Source organism: Rhinopithecus bieti, unplaced genomic scaffold (assembly GCF_001698545.2).
Source record: "Rhinopithecus bieti isolate Rb0 unplaced genomic scaffold, ASM169854v2 scaffold_7681, whole genome shotgun sequence".
NCBI classification, from domain to species: domain Eukaryota; kingdom Metazoa; phylum Chordata; class Mammalia; order Primates; family Cercopithecidae; genus Rhinopithecus; species Rhinopithecus bieti.
Genome location: NW_016806571.1, coordinates 7,110,273 through 7,135,200, shown reverse-complemented (window position 1 = coordinate 7,135,200; position 24,928 = coordinate 7,110,273). Strand labels below are relative to the sequence as shown.

At 44.9% G+C, this 24,928-nt stretch overlaps 1 protein-coding gene across 1 annotated transcript in view; it reads left to right on the top strand.

The window, feature by feature from the left end:
• Positions 1 to 24,928, top strand: part of ALK (ALK receptor tyrosine kinase) — a 540,180-nt gene that overhangs the window by 421,946 nt on the left and 93,306 nt on the right. The window contains exon 9 of the mRNA XM_017877049.1: positions 8,372 to 8,541. Within this exon, the coding sequence (XP_017732538.1) occupies positions 8,372 to 8,541 (170 nt within the window). The remainder of the gene's footprint in view (positions 1 to 8,371; positions 8,542 to 24,928) is intronic.

Genomic DNA, 24,928 nt, shown 5'->3' with positions numbered 1-24,928 from the left:
TCTCTCTCTCCCTCTCTCCCTCTCTCCCTCTCCCCGCCCCCTCCCTCTCTCTCCCTCTCCTTTTCTCCCTGTCTCCCTCTCTCTGTCTCTCTCTCTCTCTCTCTCTCTCTCAGTTATTCCAGTCTTTTTCTGGAGGTGATGTAACAGCCCCAAGAAGGCCCTTAGCTGAGAGCAGCAGACTCCCCGCTGCAGGAAAATCCCTGCCTCTATACCTTGGTGATGGTGGGCACATTTTAAGCCATTTGTAAGTTATTAAGAGTTGCCTCTTACTCAAAGTCCAAGATGAAAATGGACCCCTCACTGAGAGGGCCAGGCCCTTCCTGCACTAAGTAGCTCAGCTCCCCAGAGGTCTCTACCCAGGCTGCACTTTAGAATCACGTAGAGAAATTTTAAAATCTGCTGATGCCCAGGACCTACACACATCTACTTAAATCAGAGTCTCTGGAGTGGGGCCCAGACATTGGTAGTCTGGAAAGCTGATTCTAATTTGCACCCCAGGTTGAAAACCACTGGTTTCACCATGCCATTCACAGTATCACAGGAGCTCTACTTCCACGTTCTTCATCTCATACTTCATAACCCCCTTTTAAGGCAGGCAGGGAAGGTGTGGTGGTTATTATCACAAGTTTGTCTATAACAAAATACAGGTTCAGAGGAGGAAAGTGGTTGGCTTAAGGTCACACAGTTAATCTACATTGGCCTTGAAGCACAGACTCCAAGTTATGCCACAGTCAGCAGGCAAGGAAAGAGGATGGCTGGACAAGCCACTGAAGAATGAATGTTGACGCAAAGGGCAGGTGGTTCCAGTGCATTCTGGAAAGGTTGTGGGATGAGTCACAGGAGCACAGGGACAGGGATTTGGTATCAGTCCAAAGATTCTGCATTTCTTTTTTATTTTCTTTTCTTTTTTTTTTTTTTTTTTTTTTTTTTTTTTTTTGAGACAGAGTCTCGCTCTATCGCCCAGGCTGGAGTGCAGTGGCACCATCTCAGCTCACTGCAACCTCTGCCTCCCAGGTTCAAGTGATTTCCTGCCTCAGCCTCCTGAGTAGCTGGGACTACAGGCACCCACCACTACCATGCCTGGCTAATTTTTGTATTTTTAGTAGAGACGGGGTTTCACCATAGCGGCCAGGCTGGTCTCAAACTCCTGACCTTGTGACCCGCCCACCTCAGCCTCCCAAAGTGCTGGGATTAGAGGTGTGAGCCACCGTGCCCGGCCAGATTCTGCATTTCTAACAAGTTCCCAGGTAACACTGATTTTACCAGACAAGATTACCAGTCTGAGGACCATACTCTAAGCAGGAAACCACTGACTGGTTCTTAGAGGTATAATGTGAAAGAAACTAGGATTATAACTACAGGTGAGAAGTAGGCCAAGGGAAAGACATAGGCTCTGGACTGCTTGTATCTTTTTTTCCTAGATTCAGGGGGTACACATGCAGGTTTGTTACATTATGCAATAGTATAATGCTGGGGTTTGGGCATCTGTTGGACCCGTCACCCAAATAGTGAGTTTACTACCCAGTAGGTAGTTTTTCAGTCCTTTTCCCCCTTCTTCTCTCCCACATTTTGGAGTCCCCAGTATCTATTGTTTTCATCTTTAAGTCCATGTGGACTCATTGTTTAGCCCCCACTCATAAGTGAGCACGTACGGTATTTGATTTTCTGTTTCTAATTAACTCAAGATAATGGCCTCCAGCCACATCCACATTGCTGCAAAGAACATGACTTCATTCTTTGTTATGGCTCTGTAGTACTCCATGGTATGTAGGCACCACATTTTCTTTATCCGATGCACCACTGAGGGACACTTAGGTTGATTCTATGACTTTGCTATTGTGAATAGTGCTGAAGTAAACATGTGACTGCAGGTGTCTTTATGGTAAAGTGATTTATTTTCCTTTGGGTAGATACCCAGTGGTGAGATTTCTGAGTTGAATGGTAGTTCTGTTTTAGTTCTTTGAGAAATCTCCATACTGTTTTCCACAGCAACTGAACTAATTTACATTCCAACCAACGGTGTATAAGCATTCCCTTTTCTATGCATCTTCACCGAGATCTTTTTTTTTTTTTTACCTTTTAATAATAGGCATTCTGACTGGTGTGAGATGGTATCTCATTGGTTTTCATTTGCATTTCTCTGAGGTTATTGTCGTTGAGCAGTTTTTCGTATGTGTATTGGCTGCTTGCATGTCTTCTTTTGAGAAGTGTCTATTTAATGAAGTTATTTGTTTTTTTTTTTTTTTTTTCTTGGTTTGTTTAAGTTCCTTACAAGTTCTGGATATTAATCCCCTCTTGGATGCTTAGTTTGCAAATATTTCCTCCCATTCTGTAGGCTATCTGTTTGCTCTGTTTATAGTTTCTTTTGTTGTGCAGAAGCTCTTTAGTTAGGTCCCAATTGTCAATTTTTATTTTTGTTGCATTTGCTTTTGTGGTCTTAGTCATAAATTCTTTGCCTAGGCCAATGTCCAAAGGGGTTATTCCTAGGTTTTCTTCTAGGATTTTTATAGTTTGAGATCTTACCTTTAAATCCTTAATACATCTTGAGTTAACTTTTGTATATGGTGAGAGATGGGACCCAGTTTCATTCTTCTGCCTATGGCTAGCCAGTGGACTGCTTATATCCTGAGGAAGAACATCTGCCTGGATATACTCCCTTACTGAACACTCAGTGGATGAAAAAAAAAAATGGCCAAAAATACACATTTGCCAGCCATTCACTGGCTACTAGTTTGCAATCTTATTCCAGGCCTTTTGCATCTATTTCTAGAATGAGATATTGTTGAAACTCAGTGCATGCCTTGGCTTGAGTTGTGGCTAGTTGAGTGTCTTCTGCTATAAACATAGGAGGTATCATTATAAGATGAAAGAAGGTTAATTCTTTTTGTTTGTTTGTTTGAGACGAAGTCTTGCTCTTGTCCCCCAGGCTGAAGTACAGTGCACAATCTCGGCTCACTGCAACCTCTGCCTCCTGGGTTCAAGCAATTCTCCTGTCTCAGCCTCCTGAGTAACTGGAATTACAGGTGCCTGCCACCACACCCAGTTAATTTTCATATTTTCAGTCAAGGCAGGGTTTCACCATATTGGCCAGGCTGGTCTCGAATTCCTGACCTCAGGTGATCCACCTGCCTCGGCCTCCCAAAGTGCTGGGATTACAGGCGTGAGCCACCACGCCCAGTCAGAAGTTAATTCTTTAATTCTCCTATTTGTTCCTAGCTCTGAACAGTTGGGTCCAGTGGCTGCCTGGACCTAAGTCTTTACTGTGTGATGTCATATGTCTTGCCTTGATTATCTTGTGTCATATGTCCTGACTGTCAAGTGGCTCCAATTACTTCACCTTATGCTACAATCAGAACATTTGTAATCATTCATTTAAATTCTATCTTCCTGGCTAGATGATAAGCTCCATGAGGGCAGGAGCTCATCTTCAAAAGCAGAGTATGCAGCACAGAGTAGGAAGGCAGTAACTATCTGTGAGTGAGTAGACAATAATCTCCCTTAAGGACTAATCCCAGGAAGCATCCTGGTGGATTTCCTCAGAAGGCTAAGGACTGGCCATCCCTGGGTGGCCAGTCCAGTTCTCTCTCTTTTGCCCAGCCTGATTGGCCTAAAACACAGAACAGGAAGATGGAGAGAGCTCAGCTGCTGGCTCTCCCCTGGTCCCAGCATAGACAAGACAGGGCTGCATCTTGCCAACATGCTCATACCATCAGCAGACTCTACTTTAAACTGAAAGGTTCCAGGGAGCGGCTGAGGAGGAGGCACTTTAGAATATAGCCAAGTGGCTGGGAAGTGAGGAACCTCTCCCCTTCCCTGGTCCCTGACCCATAGAATGTAAGAAAGTGCCAAGGAGCTTCCTAGGATGGAAAGTTGATTGACTACCCCTAAGAGGAAAGCCTGGCAAAGACGAGAGTGTCTCCGTATATAGATATGCAATTTTATTCATGCTGACATTGATTGGTTCCTACCACCTGCCCTCGCTTGACAGCCACTGTGGACATAAGATGAATAAGACAGTGCTTGCCTTGAAGGAATTCATGACCAAGGGTAGAGAGAGAAGACAAGGCAGCAGGTCCCAATAACCTTAGTTAGAAGATTTAAGAGGAGGAAGAGGTTGTTTCTGAGATGGATGATAAGAAAAAGCCTTCCTGAAAAGGAAAGAGATTTCATTTTTTAAGGGGACAGAAGGAAAAAGCAGGTAGAGTAAATGGAAGAATAAAAAGTATAGAAGCATAGAAATGCCAGGCAGGTGCAAATCTGGCAAGTAGACTGGTGTAGGGGAGTCTGGAACTTGCATTCATTCAGCTTCCTTGTGTGGGTTGTTAGGTGAAAACTGACAGGCTACTTCTCTGGTCACTCGAAGATAATGCAGACAGATCTTCAGTCACTTAAAATGCAAAACACAGGCTTTTAGTAATCAGCATTGCTCATCCAGTCATAACTTCAGTCTTGCTTTAGAGTCATCCTTCCTGCCCTCTCCTGCCCCCTCCACACTTGGTCCTATTGCAGATGGAAAGCCTGAAATGGGAGAAAGGGTGTGGTCAGTGGCCTCTCTAGTTCTCCACCCAGCCTGTCCCCCTCTTCTGTCATCTTATTGACTTCTGACCTGTTGAGGCTGTAAGCATAGACAGTGAGAGGAGTTCAGGGGAGAAAGAAAGTTCTTTTTGGAGACTGTTGGGTAATCTTGCATTGGTGTTCTCTGGATGTGACAAATGTCCAAGGCTTACTCTTTCTCACACAGGGGCTTTTGGGGTTCCTTTGTAGATCCACCTTTCTCCTCATTCCCTCCACTATGGCTTGGAATTTTTTGCCTTGACTTAGGGCGTGTGCATCTTTTTTTTTTTTTTTTTTTTTTTTCTTTTTTCAGACAGAGTCTTGCTCTGTCACCCAGGGTGGAGTGCAATGGCACAATCTCGGCTCACTGCAACCTCTGCCTCGCGGGTTCAAGGGATTCTCCTGCCTCAGCCTCCTCAGTAGCTGGGACTACAGGTGCCCACCACCACACCTTGCTAATTTTTGTATTTTTAGTAGAGATGGGGTTTCACCATGTTTGCCAGGCTGGTCTCAAACTCCTGACCTCAAGTGATCCACCTGCCTCGGCCCCCCAAAGCGGTGGGATTACAGGCGTGAGTCACCATGCCCTGGCGGGTATGTGCATCCCTATTGTAGGTGGTCACTTCCACCTTCCTCCACTCTTGGGCATCTCAAGATACCAGCAGCTTCTTTCTACTATTGTCTATTTACCTTCTATTTACCTTCCTCTTAGGCAAGCTCTACAGTGACCCTGCATGGGTTCGCCTATACATGGTTCTCCTCCCACCCATATGCAACACTCATGCATTTCTGCCCCAGCAAACTCTGGGAGTGCAGGCCGCCCAGTGCTGCCACCTTGCATTGTTCTGCCGCCAGAGCAGCTAGCCAGCCCCTAGTCAAACTTTAGACCTTCCAGGTAGGAGACAGACACTAATCCACTGTGTTTCCAAAATTGCAGGGGATAAGTATCAAGTCTTTGATGTGGTATCATAAAACCATTCTCTCTTGGCTTGAGATAAAGATGGAACCCCCTTCCCACCTTCTTCTTAGCAAGAGTGTGAAGTGGAACTTGTGGTATGCCAAAAGCACCTTCCAAAAACTCTCTCCTAAAGTCAACCTCCAGCATTTTGTAATATGAAAAGTATGAGTGTGGGGTTAAGAATTATGTCATTCATTTTTATCCACCTCTCTTGAAAGTTCTGCACCCTTGTGCTCTTACACTTCCTTTGAAGTGCAGCACCCACTGCCTCCATGCTTCAGCCAAAATGCCTTTTTAATATTTTGTTACATCAATTATTATTTCAGTTAATAGTCCCTATAACTCTATAGGAGATACGACTATTCTCATCTTAGAGAATAGGAAACTGAGCTTCAAAATGATTAAATAACTAGGCCAAAGTGGCAAAAACAGGTTTGAATTCAGAACACTCTGATTCTAGAGGTCTTAGACCATTCTGAAATGGAGAATTCATGTGACCCAGCATAAGTGCTCAACAAATATTTGTTGAGTGATGAAAAAGTTGATTTCCTCAGATAATAGAGGAATGTAAATGCCATGATTTTTGATAGGGAATGAGAAACCATGCCGAGTCACAGATGAGCATGATCAACAGGAGAATGGGACAGAAATATACAAGAGAATTCAGAAGAGAGAAAGAGTGGAGTGGAAGAGGCACTTTAGGAGACTCTGAAGAGTCCACAGAGTTATAGAGGACATGGTTACTCTATTTTTCTAGAGTAACGAGGAAATTATCCAGAGACTAGGTTGAAAGAATTTAAGGAGAGCATGAGCAACAAGGCACTAGAAGCAGCAGTTACATCCCAGCTGTTCAAGATGGGAGCATCTGAATGGGGCAAAGAAATGGTTGCAAGCCAGAGGAGCCCAGAGGATCAAATAAAGGATATTTCTCCAGAATGGGAGAACCTTGATCTTATTTGTAGACAAAGGAGCCAGAAGATCAACTCTGAGATGTTGGGGAAAGGAGGGAAAGGAGGGCAGTAACTAAAAGAGCAAAGACTGGGGAAGAGAAAATGTGCAGGGCTAACATGGAAGACAGTAAAGGATGCAGCTTCCTCTAAGAGAAAAGGAAAAGAAAGGGGGATAAATAAATAAACACTTTGCCCACTAAAAAGGGAGAAGGGAGCTGAAGGATATTGTACCTGACATAGTAGATCTTTCTCAGTAAAGTAGAAATCAAATCAGTGGATCAGGAAGTGGGCATTAGGGGGTGACAGTGTCAGTATGTGAGGGAGAGTTTGAAACACGCATTGTACTATGTGTGTCCAGAAATCAACTGTGGAAATCAACAGAGAATGAACAAGTACCACCTCACATCCAGGGTATTGAGATTCAACAGTCTGAATTCATGGAGGTTCAAATTAGCAATGTTCTGCAGCCAAGGAGCAAAAGGAGAAAGCTTGTGTCAAGCATGAGCCCAAGCTAGGCATTGCATGGCATGGGCTGGGAGCTGAAATTTCCAAGCATGGCATCCAGCTGGTACAAGAAAGCTAAGTGAGGCCAGAAAAAAATTAACAGATTCATTCATTTATCCTAGGAGGTCTCAGTGAAGATGCATATTGGCTACCCAGGATATGGAGAAATGGGAAAGGTATAAGTGAAGAGTCTGTGGTTATAGACCAGGCTTACGAGGTCCAGGGTCTCAGAAGTAGATCAGTCCCTGAGGGCCCCAATGCCCTGGTGTGACCTTATTAGTGAAGGGTTTATATGCAAGAAAGTGGGAAGTTTGGGGCTGTGGTGAGTCATGGTTCTTAACCTCTTCAATCAAATTGTGAGGCAACCATGTATCAAGGACTGGAAGACAAAGGAGTGGTAATTTACAGAGAAGCAGGTATTTGAAGAGAATCAATGACAAGGGGGCACCTTTACTCTGATGAAACTGCCAGTTTGCCATAAGACATATTTTACCTTTCTTTCTACAATAGCTGCCATTTTTTCTTACAGGATCTGGACAGGATTATTTTGGGCAATGATACGATGTAGTTGTCCTAAGTTTTTAAACACAAAGACGAGAAACCTTGTTTATAGCATGTCCTACCTCTGAATATGACCGTACTTAAACCTTCCTAGAAAGGTTATTAGTTACAATTCCCTTTCAAATGTTTAGGAACAATGCCACAGAAACTTTTAATAAAGACACAATGAAAAACAGACAGTTGTAACTTCCTTTTGGCAAAGTGGGCATCCTCTTTGAAAGACGCCCATATTAAAAGATCTTGGTTTGTAGATTTTTGTCTGGCCTTTGCCTGCCAGTGGCCACAGGTATCAAGTCATTGGGTCTTTAGTTAGCTGACAGGTGACATGACACCATTCAAATGAGATTATTAGAGTCTTTGGGGAAGAGATATAAATCTATGATACCTAAATCACTAAAAGAAACTGAGTCACAAAATCATTTGTCCAAGGTCACAAAGTGAATCTGTCCAAAGGTCACAAGTGAATTCTTGCCACAGGCAAGAATCTTTGGCTACTCTTTAGGAAGTTCATTTACTACCCCACTGATCTTGATATCACCTCACAGGCAGAATCTTGTGAAGGGTAGGATGATAACATCAACCTGAACAAAGTTCCAAAACTGCCCATCAGTTGTCCCTGCCCAAGAAAAAAAAATTAACAGATTCATTCAGTTATCCTAGGAAACAGGTCACTTGAACTTCACTGAAAGCCTCTTGGGGAGACAGGTGGTGGGCATCCAGCTCTTCTCACCAGGCTGAACCCAGCCGAGTCTCTGGCAAGGTCCTTGAAGCTTCAGTGGAGAATTCCAGAAAGTAGAACTTTCAACAATCATACCTTGTCCTCTGACTCTTCTCGCCCTCACAGCTCCGAATGTCCTGGCTCATTCGTGGAGTCCTGAGGGGAAACGTGTCCTTGGTGCTAGTGGAGAACAAAACCGGGAAGGAGCAAGGCAGGATGGTCTGGCATGTCACCGCCTATGAAGGCTTGAGCCTGTGGCAGTGGACGGTGTTGCCTCTCCTCGACGTGTCTGACAGGTAGGCCTCTACCCATCTCCCCCAATACCCTTCTCCTCGATCAGCTAAAATGCAAAAGGAATCATGCCTTCTCTTTCCCCGTGCCTTTCACCCAAGACGCACATGCAGATGTGCCCCCACACAGATATGTGCGCACGTGCACACACACACACACACACTCTCTCTCTCTGCAGGTTACACACTTTCTGCAGTTTACAAGCTTCTCCAAGGGATGATGAGGCTACTGAACACTTGTCTCAGGACCACTGGTATGTCCTGGTTGGCTACCCACAGTGTCTGTAGGAAAAACAAAATTGAACAACTCACATTACTAGCAAATAACAGTTTGGTTTTACATGTATATAGCATGTTCTCTTACATGATGGACTTTGCTTTACTTTCCCATTTAACTTTTATTTTGTCCTTATTAACAAGAAAACCTGCAAGGTAGGTAGGACAGGCCTTATCATCATTTACCACTCCTGTCCTGTTATAAGGAGAGAAACAGAATCAAAGTGGTGAAGCGCCAGCAAGTTGGTATCAGAGTTGGGACTGGTGCCCAGGCCCGACTCTGACTCCAGTGCTCTCTGTTGAGTCAGGTCCTGAGGCAGGTTGATAAGGAGGATGGCAAATTATTCAGTAAACAGAGGAGTGCTTCTACCTGGGGTCCTGGTTCCTATTTGGGCTCTATCACTAATGGCCTCTGTGACTTTGAGCAACATCCTTGATTTCTTTGGGCCTCAGTTTCCTCGCCTTTAAGCTGAGAGGTTTGAACTGGAAAATCATTAATTCCACGCGACTCTCCAATGGAGCAGGAACCATGGAGGGTTTGCTGCTACTTGTCTCCCCAGGATGACACTATTCTGCCACCTGCAGTCGGCCTGGAGCAAGCTGTGCTTGAATAAAGATGGCCCTGCATGGCAGCACTCATGTGACCCTGCCGTATCATCCTGAACCCTCATGGTGGGTGCTGATCTGTTCCAGACAAAAGAGGGGCGAGGGGCCATTTCTATAGAGGGGACAGATAAATGGATCTGGATGGGGGAGAGCCATCTTTTATGGGCTAAAAGTCAAACCTTACAACCCAGAGCAGCCTCTGCCTGAGACTCCTAAAACATATTCAAATTACCATCCTGGTGGATCCACCTTCAAAAAATGAGAGCAGAGGGCTCAAGGCAAGGTGGAGGGTGATGCTAGTTGGCATACAGCTTTATAAGTGTAAAGCTGGGTTTCACATTTTTCACCCAAACCCCACAATCTGCTATGTCCAAGAGCTCCTAACTGCATCAGTGCTGTCAAAGGATGAAGGCATTGTTCTCACTCTGAGCACCAGCTACCCACTCCTTCAGATGTGTGTGGGTTAAAGATCAAAGCCCAAGGACATTCCAAGAATCAGTGACCCCAGGACAAATGGATTTAAGTGGAGAAAGAAGAAGTGTGAGCTCTGCCCACTATAGTTTAGTTTTTTGTCTTTGGGGATTGTGGAGCTGCATGCAGTTGGTGGAGAACAGGAGGGTGGTAAAAGAATCCTCCCTCCTGGGAGAGGCAAAATTAATTCAGATGAATCAAAGGGTTTTTTTTTTTTTCTCCTCAATCCAGCAAGTCTTATCTCTTTCATAGCCACTCCAGGGGATTTAAAGCAAGTAAGATGTTGACTCTGTTCACTCTCATCCTCTAGAGTTTCATTTGAAGGAGACTTTGTTCTCAGCCTCCTTCTTCCCTGTTAAAGGCTGTTTACCAGACTGACATTTCCAATATTGATACTGAGACCAAACTGTCCAGTGGGGATTCAGACAAAAGACAGCTTGGTTTGATGATGTCTCGTGACCTAATAAGTGTACAATTGCAGAAAAGAAGAGTGCTTCCATTCGCTGGGAGCCTGCGTACCACTGACATGCTCTGAGGTTGGAAGCTGCCCTCCCAGAGGTACAGATGATATGGGAAGCATCAAGACCCAGAGGCAAATGGTACTGAAGGAAAACGAGGTGCAGCAGTTTTCATTTGCTAAAATCAAACTAGACTGTAGATGTGACTGGCCCAAAAAAACTAAAAAGCACTCTGGATGAAAGTGCAGAGGCTTTGGAATCAAATAGTGCCAAGTTTCAAAACTGACATAGTCACTTACTAGTTGTGTGACCTCAGCCAATTAAGCTCTCTAAGCCTCAGTGTCCTCATCAGTAAAATGAGGATAATAACAGTATAATTTCACAAGATTGTTATGAGACTAAACGAAATGACTATTGAAAGAGTCTACCCAGAGTAAGTATTAATAGATTTTATTTTCTGCATCTTCCATCCTCATCTTTCAGTTATTTGGTCTCCATAATAATTTATTAAACAAATAGCACAAATCACAACCACTGATATTCCAAGTCAAGCCATGTTCTATAAAACAGACAACACAGTCTCCTCTTAGGTTTGGAGAAGTAAAGTGCTTGGTTAACTGCCTGATCCACACTAAATGCTCAACTACTAATAACCGTAATATAATAATGACAATATCTCCCCACCTAATGCCTCAGAAGAGTCTAGGATGACCACTTTAGCAATATAAGCAGTCATCCAACCCTTAGATAAAGGTGGACTTCTTATGAATTTGTTTTCACAATGCTCTATTGACTCCTTATAAGGAGAAGTCACTGATGGAAGAGCAAGTGTACTCCTCCCTCTTCCTTCAGGGAGAGTCAGCTATAGCTGCCCAGATTGCTAGAAGATGAAAATGGGAGAAAGGAGAAAGTAGAGGAAGAAATAAGCAAGGAAAATAGAGAAATAGAGTGGATAAAAGACGAAGAAAAACTAGCTCTCTTCCTCCCACCTCTGAGGTAGGCGTTAACACCTGGCGCCACCCGCCCCACATCCCATGAAGCTTCCTTAGGCAGCTCCTGGCTTCAGCTATTCAGCACCTGCCTTGTGGACAGCTCCCCAACCCTGAACCTTGAAGGCAGCAGAAATTTTATTCCCTATGCTGTCCCAAATCACCTCTGCTCCCAGGTTCCTCAACCTTCACACATTACAAAATTTTTAAAGCAACTTTATTAGGGCTTAGAAGTTAGCACTTAAGAGATTCCGGGCTCTAGTCACTGGTATTGGCCCTGGCTGTTACATGAAATATAAAACTGACCATTTTCCTATTTTGGAAATCCTTCTGTGGCTTCCTGTGGCTTTTGGGATGCCTTTCAAACTCCCTAATAAGACCTTTATTTAAGCCCATGTGTGATCTGTCCAGCGCTAATTTCACCAGCTGCTTCTTAAACCATTCTTTCTCTCTCAATCTCCCCTTCCTTCCATTCAGTTATGCCATGCTACATTCTTACTTCTAGGCTTTTGCAGTTGCCATGTTAAAGTTAAAGGAAGAACTTAATGTTCTTCCTTTACCTTCCATCTCTCTAAATACTACTCTTCCTTCACTTAAAAAAAATTATCCCCAGACACCTATACTCTATATGTACCCACAATATATTCTCATGGCTCTTGAAACATCCTTATAATAATTTATCACTCTTTACTATCTTTTTTATATCTGAATATACAAACCAACAAGGCAGGGATTATGTGTGTCTTATAAAACACTGCTTTCTGAATATTTAGTACCATACTTAACACATAGTATGCCCAATAAATATGCATTGACAGAATGATGTATTGAGGGAAATTGCATATACTTTCAAATTCCAGTTGAATAAACTGAGAATTTCACTTGATGGAATCTATCTAACATTCCTCCTCTCTTCAACCTATGTCCAACAAAACAGATATGATTGCTTTATAATAAATACTACTGCAAAGTGTTCTGTGTATCAGAGCAACACTTGTGCCCCATCAGATGAACCAAAACAGCATTTGTTACTCTGTAACAAGGAATTATCTTTAGGGACTTGCCTGGTACTTGTGCTTTCTTTGTCTCTGGTCACATTCCTGTTGGAATCACTTCATAAGAAAGACTTTGATCCTAATTGGGTGCCCTGGTCCTTGTGATAGAGAGAACTAGAGCTGTGCACTTAAGAGAAAAGAGCTCTAGTCAGATCACCCCCACCACACAGTAGTCCTCAGGAAGGCTCGGTGAATACGTCATAGGTACATAAAGCCTAGTGACAGGGAGGCATTGATCCATGGAATGATATTTCTTCTGTCCACTTACAAACATGTAAAGTGATGGAAGGAATGTAATAGTCTGTCATCATTACAGAATTATGTTAACTGTACAACCATACTATAACGAGTAACAAGAAAAATCTCCAAGAGCAATGCCTAAGATGTTTTGAGCAGTGGCAATGTCTTCCGAATACAGATAAATGCTCTCAGGGTAATTTTGAAGGACAACACCAATTCAAATATCAGCTTGATGTGTGCTTAAAAGTTATCTCATTACTTTACATCCACCTCACATAGCTACTTTTCCTCATCCTCTCCCCATTTTATCAGCCCCACCTCCCCCATTCAATTGCTGCTCTTTCTGCTGGAATTAATTCTACCTTTTCTCAAAATAGAAGAAAGGCAAGTTCTCTCCCCTGATTCTAATTGTCAGTCTCTTGCAGAGATATACCCCTAGTTTTTCCTCTCTCTATATATCTTACTAAATTAAACACAATGTTCCCACGCCATCTAAGCTTTGACATGCTTACAGAGCAGAAGCCATGCTAAGTTCAACTCATTATGAGATGGATTTGGAAACACCATGGATCAAATCATGTCCCACAAATCACAGCAATTGTACAGTCAAATATAAAGTACACAACTTATCACACCTATGCAGACTCCATTCCTCAGCACTATCATTTTAAAGGCTTTTAGCCGTACACTATATACATAGTCTAACAAGAAAAAATGTTCCTTCTGGAGATATTTAGATTTCCTGTTCCCTTTGCATCCTTTGTCCTAAACGACAAGTGTTGTGTTTCACAAATGCATCTTTCAAATGAGATGGGTTAAACTGAGAGTTATGCCTTCATGCATTTAGACCAGAAACTCCAAAGAGCCAAGATTTTTTTCTATTCAATTTTTATCACTGACAGAATTCTCATTTTATATGGGATGCTGTCAGTAACAACACTCTCCCTTTGTGTAGCATCTTTCTGTGATGAGAAAGGCATTAGAGGAGCATTTTTATTACTTGTTCTTATCTGTGTAGAGAAGTAGTAGATTTCAGTAAGTGGAAATCCAGAGATTTCCGGTAAGCCTCAGTTTGCAGGTCTAGACACGCCCCTAAAAAATGTTCTGTTTAATTCACATTTTTGTAAATTGAGCCACAGCATCCTGATAAAGCCATTCAAGAGTTATAAATGATGATTAGAGCTAGCATTTGTTGAGTGCTTACTGCCTGCCAGTCATGTAACAAGTACTTAACATGCATTATCTAATTTCATCCTTAAAACAACCCCTTGGGGTAGATACTATAATTAATCCCCTTTTTAATATGAGAAATCTGAGGGCTATGGAGGTTAAATAATTTTCCCTTAACCCTTAGGCTGGTCTGCCTCCTGTGTACTGCCTGAAATACAGTACATACTTCATGTACATGCATGGGGCTTGGCATGTAGCAGAAACTTGAAAAACAGTAGCCGTTGCTGTTGTTTTTTAATTTTTTAATTTAATTTTTAGAGACAAGGCCTCACTCTGTCACCCAGGCTGGAGTGCAGTGGCATTATTACAGCTCACTGCAGCCTCAAACTCCTGAGCTCAAGCAATCCTCCTGCCACAGCCTCCCTAATAGCTAGAAATACAGGCGTGCACCACTATGCCCAGCTAATTTAAAAAATAAAACAATTGTAGAGACAGGGTCTTGCTACATTGCTGAGGCTGATCTTGAACTCCTGGCCTCAAGTGATCCTCTTGCCTGGGCCTCCCAAACTGCTGGGATAACAGGTGGGAGCCATCGCGCCTGGTCGATAGCCATTGTTATTAACAAAATATTTAGGTTCTCGATTATTTTTAGGCCACATTCATCTTATTAATTTCACGTTAGTTTACTGCTTTCCCTTTGCTTCTGCCAGCTCCTGAAATTCATCATAGCAGTTCCCACCACAATCTCCTGCTGCAGACCATTCCCCGCCTGGCCCCTCCCTGCCTGCCTCGCCTCCTCTCAGGCTCACAGCTGGAGTCTCCCCTTATCCTTCCAGGCCATTGTGTCCCGTCCCCAGGTGCCTCCCACTCTGCCATGCCTTTGACTATCCCCACACCATGTGTTTCCTTCCCAACACTGGAGCATAGGCTCTGATAGGCATTTTTAATTTGCAAATCTATTCATGTACCAAGTCTAACGAAGGCATAAAAATAACCTTTAGTTATACGATACATTTAACAAATCGCCCTTTCATTGAGAATAAAGTTCTCAATGAAAGGATCAACAGGAGACCCCAGCCACAAGGTTGGTGCACTGTGCTAAATAGAGCCCTGCTTCATCCTTAGGAGCACATGGCCCAGGGATGCCCCCAACATCCACTCTTGCCCTCCTGCCTGTCTGCCCCTCCTAGGAGCATTTTCATCTGTGACTGCTCTGCCTCTGCCTCCACCTCAGGGAAAAGGGATGCCTATGAGGAGGAGCAGATGTCACTCGCCGACTGCCCCTCTGCTGGATAAGCTGGCTGACAGTCCCGGCAGCTCCTGCACCTCCTCACTCTGCCCACGTCTCCCCATCCACGGCAGCCCTGTGCCCACTTCCCGGGTGCTTGGCTCCTTCACAACACAAGGTGCTCATTCAGGCCCACATCTGAGCAGCTAGGGTAGATGTCATTCCCTGTTTTCAGCTGAACAGACAGAGGCCCAGAGGGGTTCAAGAACTTGCCATTAAACATAGAGGCCCTTTTGTGGAGGTCCTTCCTCCCCTCCTTTCACTTCACCAGACAGCATCCTGTGAAGGTTTTCAAGCATGAAATGTACAAACCTCCAAAATCCCCTGAGGCATTATGTCAACCAACATTTACTGCAGTGTTGGGTGCCAGGTGATGGGCATACTCAGATAAGCAATACAGCCCCAGCTCTCAATCTCCGTCTAATTAGGGAGGCTGGTGGGAAGATGAGACCATGGCATCACAGAACACGAGTCCTGGGAGCTGGAGCAGCAGGAGCCCAGTAAAGCCACAGCTGTTGGGGCTCCTTGCTTCCCAACAGGCACCTGTCTAGTTGCCAGTGATGCGTCCTCCCTCTGCTGGGCATTCCCCCCCCAACAGAAGCAAAGAGCAATGACTACCACCCCAGGTGGATGTGTGTTTGCTCATCCACTCTCAGCAGACGCATGCCAGGAACTTACCCCACAGTAGCCCTGCAGGCTTAAAGTTGGAAATGGGACAGAAGGGACAGGAATGTCTCACCTGCCTCTCCAGAGGGGAGTTGAATTGCCCTGATGCCATACACACACACACACACACACACACACACACACACACACACACTCAGGCAAAACCAATTCATTCACACAGTGGGTGAAGAAAACAAAAGGTGCTCTCCACTCATGACCTGCTGTGGCAGCACAAGTGTCCCTTCCCGGAGCTGCAGGGGCTGGGGACATTGACATGCTTATTGGCATTAGGCTGAGTCAGTTCTTTGAACTGGGAGAAAATGGTGGTCTCAGAAGCAATTGTAAGCCATGCAGGGTAAATTACATTGACTAAACCCATCAAGTCTTTCCCCGAGGGGTTCAAAACAGTTCGTGTGCACACTATGCTTTATTCTCCTTACCTTCGTGATAAGGGAGGTGGGAACAGAGTCCCTTGCTTCATCAGCAGCCTGCAAGGCTGAGGGGACTTTGGCAGAGCTGGGGTCCCACCTGGAGCCCATAGCCTATGCCTCTTGGGGCCATGATGATCGAGGACAGGAGAAGAGGGATGGTGTTCTCACTGAACCAAGCATCTGTGCCCATTAATCTTCATCATTGTAAGTCAGATTTTAATGTCCTCAGTTTATCAATGAAAAACTGTGACTCAGAGTAGTTAAATAATCTGTCCAGAGGCACACAACTAAGAAACAGAAGAGTCAGGATTCAAAACACAATTTTCTTTTCTTTTTTTTTTTCTTTTTTTTTTTTTTTTTTTTGTCAGGGAGTCTCCCTCTGTCACCCAGGCTGGAGTGCAGTGGCACCATCTCAGCTCACTGCAACCTCCACCTCCTGGGTTCAAGTGATTCTCCTGCCTCCACCTCCCGAGTAGCTGGGCTTACAGGCATCCACCACCACACCTAGCTAATTTTTGTATTTTTTAGTAGAGATGGGATTTCGCCATGTTGGCCAGGCTTGTCTTGAACTCTGGAGCTCAAGTGATCCACCTGCCTCAGCCTCCCAAAGTGCTGGGATTACAGGCATGAGCCACCACACCTGGTTCAAGGAACAATTTTCTAGCACAGACTCTCACCCGTTTCCAAACACCATAGTCTCATGGTCAAAAAAATTTTTCCATGAATCTCAGTGGCAACAGGCAGCAAGTGTTACCACATATCAGCAGCTGATATGAAAGAACTGTGCAATGGCACCTAGGCCTGGGCCACCTGAAGACCCTGTCAGCCATGAGGAGGTCAGCCTATACCTGCAGGGCCCAGCCATGCAGTTAAGAGCCAAAGAAAGGACTCTGACCTGTAGGAGCACACCAGGCACAGCCTTAGTAGAACTGGGGTGCCAGATCAGTCATCCAGAGAGGGATATGGCTGTGTGGTCAGGACCCAGGTGAAAAACCAGGACAAGATGAGGCCCCAGGCCTCCAGAACATGACAGAAACCCGGTCAATGAGCCTGAAGCCTGTGCAAATAGCACATTAGCACAAGAAAGCTGCATCTGCATCTGGAGCTCTGGGCCAAGCTCCTTAATGCCCTCTGCCTGACTCAGACTTGTGCCTAGTCCTGGAGTAGTGTGGGAGTATGCAGTCAGGGGAAGGCTATAGCTGTGAAGGAAGAATACTGCAGATTCCTGTAGCCAGTCAAGGACCAAGTTCACCCATCCCTCCCACCCCCATGAGTGTGTCAGTCATCAACTCAACAATGCCAGGTGCATTGAACACACCTGAGTACCTAGGCATGTGCCACATGTATGTGAGTGGGGGTGACACCACCTGAAGTAACATTACATCTCCACTCCAGCGGCTGTACACAAAAGCAATGTTATTTCCTGCTCATATGAAATAAAAAATAAGCATGCTGGTTGGTGGGTGGGCTTCCACCTGATCATTCAGGGATCCAGGCCCCTTCCACCCTTTTCCTTCCCTGAATGGAAAGGATTCCAAGGCCAGAGGAAAGGGAAACCGTTTCCTTGGCCTTGGAATCCTTTCCATTCAGCCAGTCAGTGGGCAAACAGCTTAGGAAACCTTGAACAGGAAGATTTTTATGAATCATCACTTCTGCTCCCCTCACATTACCTCCCTTCCCATCTGCTCTGTTCGGATTTCCTTACTGACTTTTGTTTGCCTTATCTGGGCTGGTTTTGTGCTTCATACCTAGAAAACAAAAATTTTCAGTCATTGGGATTTTTTTTCAGGGTTAGAATTACCACACCACCTGTAGTATCATACTGTGGCTTCTGTTTCATCATTTCAGGTTACGGTCTAAAATTTGGCACATGTAAGAATCAAAGAAAATGGGTTACATAATTCAGTTGAAGGTCTTGGTCATTAGATGTTAGGCATCTATTGTGTGTAAGACACAAGGCCAACAGTAACGCAGAATGTTGTTGACCTGTTAAGCATTCTTTGAAACATAGCCAAAATGTATTTTATTATGAGCTCATTTTTGGCTGTTGTAAAGATTAGTGGTTAACAATGTGCTTTCATCATATTTCCTAAAAATTCAAACAGTGAGAAATAAGACTCCTCTGAATTTAGTAGCTCAACTGATAACATTAAATGTGACTTGGAAAAAGTCTGCAATACATGGTGCACACAAGAAGCGTTCAGGGTTCTGTGGATGAATTTCTTAGCTTTTGCAATGCGCCATGTTTCTCAAAGCTTGTTTTCATTAATAAAACATTTTATAATGTAAAAAAAAGTCACATGGCCACACCTACTGCAAAGGGTGCTGGGGAATGTAGTCTAGCTGTGTGCCCAAATAAAAGAAGTGAGTTAGATTTGGAAGAAAAAAAAAAGAGAGAGAGAGATGGTATGTCACAAAATAAGCCAAGGAATATAGCTCTCAAGTCTGGGCATCTATCAGAGTGTCACTTGAGAATGTCTCTTCCTCATTTAGCTACACTGAGCATTGATCATGCTCCTTCTCCACAAAACCTCATAATTCAAGGCTGAAATCAATTCCAGGTTCTATTCTAAGGTATGAATGTTTCATTCCCAAATTTTTATGATGCAGCAAAATCTTACTTTCTGGCAGAAACCACCTCAGAATTTCCCTCCCTGAATTCTTCATTTCTAAAAACGAAAAATAAATAAACAAGAGAAAGTACTTTTGAAAAGGCTTAAAACTAGCAGGACAGTGTAGAACAATGATTTCCAAACTTGAATGAACATTATGATCACCTGGAAAACTTATTTTTTTCTTTCAGAGCCCCAGATCTCATACACAAAGATTCTGATTCATAGATGACATATTGGGACCAGGAATTTGTATTTTTTAAAGTTCCCCAGTTGACTTTCATGCGTAACCACATTTGGAAGTCACTGGCATATAATGGCAGATCCAGGTATCTGGATCTGGGCAAGACAGGAAATCAAGAAGTGACTGGAGAAATGTCGTTGGCTGACACATTGTCGGCAAACATATATTAAGCCTCCATCAAGCACAGAGGATGGAAAAGGCTATTTGATCAGCTCTTGCCAGATCGCAGGACCTCCACAGGCAAACAGTAGCACACAGGCACCCTGCAGGTTCCAACAGATCATGACCAGGGTTCAGCAGGTGCAATGACCTCCAGATACAAGAGCAGTCAGATGAACCATCACGGAGAAAATGGGCTTTTTATAAGCTGGCGCTTGAGGAAAATTTATGTCTTGGGGAAATGGAAAAGGGACAAGGCATTCCAGAGAATGCCCTCAGGGAAAGAAGAGGCTTGGAGATGCAGAAATGTTCTCTGTGGGTTCAAGAACAGCCAACCAGGTTGTGTCAGAGAATCCTGAGAAATCTTTTTGGGAGAGAGTGAGTGCGAATATTAGGCCAGGTGTTTTGGATTTAGGTATACAGGTAATAAAGAGCCACTGAAGGCCAGGCACTGTGGCTTATGCCTGTAATCCCAGCACTTTGGGAGGCCAAGGCAGGCAGACCTTGAGATCACTTGAGGTCAGGAGTTCGAGACCAGCCTGGCCAACATGGTGAAACCCCATCTTTACTAAAAATACAAAAAGTTAACTGGACGTGGTGGCATGCACCTGTAATTCCAGTTCCTTGGAAGACTGAGGCAGGAGGATCACTTGAACCTGGGAGGCGGAGGTTGCAGGGAGCTGAAATTGCACCTTTGCACTCCAGTCTGGGTGACAGAAAGAGACTCCATTCCAAAATAAAAGAGCCACTGAGGGCCAGGCACCATGGCTCACACCTGTAAACCCAGCACTTTGGGAGGCCAAGGTGGGCAGATCACTTGAGGCCAGAAGTTCAAGACCAGCCCAGCCAACATAGTGAAACACTGTCTCTACTAAAAATATAAAAAATTAGCTGGTCATGGTGGTGCGCACCTGTAATCCCAGCTACTCAGGAGGCGGAGGCACAGGAATCGAACCTGGAAAGTGGAGGTTGCAGTGAGCCAAGATCACACCACTGCACTCCAGCCTGGGTGACAGAGCTAGACTCTGTCTCAAAAAAAAAAGAAGAAAACATAAAAGAGCCACTGAGCATGGAGATAGGCTGGAAGGGTGGAAAGCACAGAGCATGGGGGATATTGGAAGGTCTTGTGAGGGGCCCAATGGGAAGTGATTGAAGCCTCAGTGTGAAGCTCAGAAAGCATGAAGAAAGAAGCTGGAGGAGAGGAACCTTCTTCCTCTGCTGTCTTCCAAATGGCACCACTGGCTCAGGACAGCCTTGGGCGAACTTAAGTAGACCTGGGCTACTTAAAATTATTAAGTGAACTTAATTAGGTTTGTCAATCCCTAAGGCCGGCAGAGTGGTAAATAAGGCAATATATTCACTGTCCATCGACAGCCTGTTGCCTGAATGAGATTGTGCATTTTCTGAGCTGTAAGTGAGCAGCCTCAGCCCTTCAAGAAGAGGAGAAGAGATGCGGCCAGTGGCTCGGCATGCAATGTGCAACCAGGCATTGATATATACAAATCAAACATTCATAATTCTGGAAGGATCTGGCCCTGTTTCTTTCTCAGAAAATATCCCAGATCATTGGAGCAAGGAGTAGATTAGCAATTCTGAGCTTTAAATCTTATTTCTAACACTGATTTACTGTGACGTTTGGGACAAGTTGTTGCTTTTGATTGCTCAGTTTCCACAATCAAGAGTGCAAAGCAGTGAGACAGATCCGGCCCATGAGCTTGGTTTAGGAGGCAGTCGCTCAAAATGGCACGAAGTGAACCTCTTTAAAATAACAGGATGTTTGAATCTGCTCAAGATTTTCTTGGTAACATCCACAGCTTGGCTTACAAGTCAACAGATGCATATGTTTTTCATAATTCTTAATGTCTCTGAAAATGTAGCCCTGTGTTCTTAGCCCCTTCTTTCCCTAAACACAAAGCCTGCAATTTAGGAGATAATTGAGCTTCCAATATTTGAAGCAAAGAATCCAGTTCTACCTATGTTCCTCCCACCCCCACGCCGGGAGCCTCATCAGTGCTCATAACTTCCACTCTTACCTCTATGCAGATGACTCGAATATCTTTATGTCTACCTGAGTCCCACACCTGGGTTTCCAACTGCCTGACTGGCGTCCCACCCACACCTTCCACATTGCTCCCACCAGCACACCCCATTGCCTAGTGAGAGTTCCACCCATAGCTCTACCATTCTCCAAGACTTTTCATTATTTGAAGTATTTCTTGACTTCGCTCTCATTGCCCAGATGCAATGTTTTTCCAGCTTGAGTAACTTCTAACTCTAAGGGGGCACAACTAAAAGAGACTTCAGCAATTCCCAGGTCAGTAAAGAATGTGAATTACATCACTGTCTGAAATCCTCAGGAGCAAGGTCCACATTTTACACATCTCTACACTCCTACCTATAGGCACAAGTAGCTACACTCCCAGCCATAGGCATAAGTGTCTAACTTATAGTACGTGCTCAAATAATCTCTGCTCAAAGAAAGAGGGGGAGTTATGTCATTTGTGACACTGCCTGAGGAAGCACATGTTACTAGTAAGCATGTAATATAAAACAGGAGCAATAAATTAGCATCTCATGCTAAAGAAAGGGTTCCATTGTTGGAAGAAAAGAAAACTCACGTTACGTAGATTCTTTTAAAAACCAAGATGGCACCTTAAAAGTTTTGGCCACTTGTCCAGGGCCCTACCAACTACACAACCCAGTCTTCACTCCACTCTACTTTTTGAAACTAGTCCTCACCAAGCAGAAAAGACTGCTAGTTTACTCTCCTAAAGATGTTTTTGGTCAGGTGAGAAGAGAGGTACAAACCACTCTTTCTCTGGGCCTTCTCACCATTGGCAGTGCTACCATCTCTGGTACCATGTCAGCTCCCCAGGCCACAAGCCAACACAGCAACAGAGGACAGAGGAAATGTTTATGTGTTCTGAGAAACAGGGAGCAGGCATCCCTATGCCTCCAAGAAGAGTAGATGCCAGGCCTTTCTAGCCCCAGACAGCCCTCATGCCCCCAGTCATCCCAAGGAGCTTGCTCTACTTTTCTGATGGTATGGAGTACATATGAGAATAAATGAGATTCAAGAAGTTGGATGGTTCTGCAAGAGATGATGGGAAAAGTGGCCAGGGAAGCAAGAGGCCTGAGCTCCCATCCCACATCTGATACTGTCTCCATATGTAACCACACAAGTCAAAAGAATGGCAGGGGCCAAAGAGGCCCCTGACTCCTTCCCTAGAGCACTTGGCATTTATTTGACTGTAAGTCAAGTATTTTTGTGCATAGGCACCTCCCTTGCTGGGTCATGGCTCCAGGAAGCAATGTCTTTCCCCATCAAAACCCAGGGCCCAGCAGAGCTCAACATACACCACACAGATTTCGAGAATGAAAGCAAAACAGGAACTTGCCAGAGATGGGCCTCCGTCTGCTGTGGTGGAACATCCTTGCAGCAGGCCTTCCTAATTGGTGGCACACAAGAGCACAGGAGAGAGCCAGGAGCCTTTAGGCTCAGCCCCCAAAAGTGAGCACAGAATGCCCGGAAACCTTGAACTGAGAATGTGGAAGAGTCTGAGTGATTCTCCATGCTTGCTCAGCCTGGCTGAAAATTCATTTTCTCTCTTATTTCTAGACAGGCTTCCTCACCGAGCCAGACTCATTGTGAAAGATCTCTATGGGCCTTGAAAGCCATGGAAGCTCTGTGTTGACTTTTACTCGTGCTCCTGGTGTCATTATGCCTAGAGGGGAAACCAAGGCCGGAGGTGGTAAATTACTTCTGAGAGTGGGATGGAGCCAGGAGGGCTGTGTTCCCAACTCCTGAGTATGGCCTTGAATGTCCAGCTCATCTCCAGTTTACTGTGCAGAAGTTAAAAACTCCTAGAGCCAAGACACACATTCCCAGCCATGATAGCATTTGACATGGCCTGGGATGGTCCCAGGAATCCAAAGCAGTCCATCAGCTCCTGTCTTCATCTTAGAGCTGAAGTCCATTACACAGATAATAGGAGGGATGTGGCAGGGCTTTTTCTTCACATATATTGTTCTAATGGATATGCCTACTGCGACCCAAGCTTCGTGACAGCCCATTTAAGAAGACTTTTGCTGAGCAAATCAACTGCACAGTTGAGAAATTGGAGAAAGTGTTTTTCCTCTGCAGTACCTGCCAGCTCTATCCTAAGCAGCCAGGGCCCAGACAAGCCCCAGCAGCAAAAAGGGATGCAGAACACTCCCTCCTTCTGAGCCCACTAAATGGCCGAGGGAGGAAGCTGAGACATGGTGCCCAGCCGGCAAATGCCTTCTACCCAGTCCAGCCACTCCATCCTGCTCTCCCCTCCAAAGCGTCGCCATTCCCTCCATCCACATCAGACACAAACCTTTCTGTCAGCTACTTAAAATCATTAAGTGAACTTAATTAGGTTTGTCAATCCCTAAGGCTGGCAGGGTAGCAAATAAGGCATTATATTCGCTGTCCATTAACAGTCTGTTGCCTGAATGAGATGGTACATTTTCTGTGCTGTACGTGAGCAGCATCGGCATTTCTCAGGCAGAGATCTGCCCGGTGAGTCTCCGAGGCGCCCAATTCTGAAGCTGCCCTTCCAGACTTGGCCCACTGCCCGGATGGCCACCTCCCAGATCCCCCCTGAGTCTGTTTTCAAAAAGCATCTCTGTAGAGCTGAACGAGAAGAGTCAAGGCGAACGCATTCTTCATGCAAAGCCAGCCTCCAACCAAGATCTCTAGCCAAGTCTGTTTTAATAACAAGTTCCAAACTCCACTGGCTGGAAAAAAGAAAAGAAAAAGCAACAACAACCCATGCAATCAAAAGTGTCCTCTTTGAAGAAACAGAAAGAGCTGAGCAGGTATGAACTATGAAGGGTCAGGAGCAAAATCTCTGCTGCTAAGCACTGGGAAAGAGAGGAGGCTCCCCTGCCATGTTCTTAGGCAACACAGATTGGTGAGAGAGCGGAAGGAACCCCAAAGGGCTAACGCTTCCCTTCTCCTTGACCGGGTTGCCCACACAGAGGAAGGGGAACCCTCTTCTGTCCTGGGGAACCCAGCCTCCTTTCCCCATCCAGAGCTGAGGTTTCAAAATGGGGCAAAGGAGTAACTATATGTTCACTAGGACAGCCTGTCCCTGGCAATCTCGGCAGTGATGTGTCAGGGTCCTTGCTTTCTTTCAGCCAAACCCAGGGTGGCTCACCTGGTATATGTCAGAACCTTCCCACAGTCCCAGAGAGGTCTACATGCCAGAACTTTCCTTCAGTCCCAGAATGGACCACCTGGTACATACTAGAACTTTCCCTCGGTCCAAGAGTGGTCCACCTGGTACATACCAGCACCTTCCCTTAGTCCCAGAGTGGTATACCTGGCATATGCTACAACCTCCCCTCAGTCCCAGAGTGGTCTACCTGGTAAACACTAGAATTTTCTCCCTCAGTCCCAGAGGGTCCACCTGGTACATGCCAGAACTTTCCCTCAATCCCAGAATGGACCACCTGGTACATATTAGAACTTTCCCTCGGTCCCAGAGTGGTCCACCTGGTACATACTAGAACCTTCCCTCAGTCCCAGAGTGGTCTACCTGGTACATACTAGAACTTTCCCTCAATCCCAGAGTGGTCTCTCTGTATATACCACAACCTCCCCTCAGTTCCACAGTAGTGTACCTGGTACATACTAGAACTTTCCCTCAGTCCCAGAACGGACCACCTGGTACATACTGGAACTTCCCCCCTCCCCCCC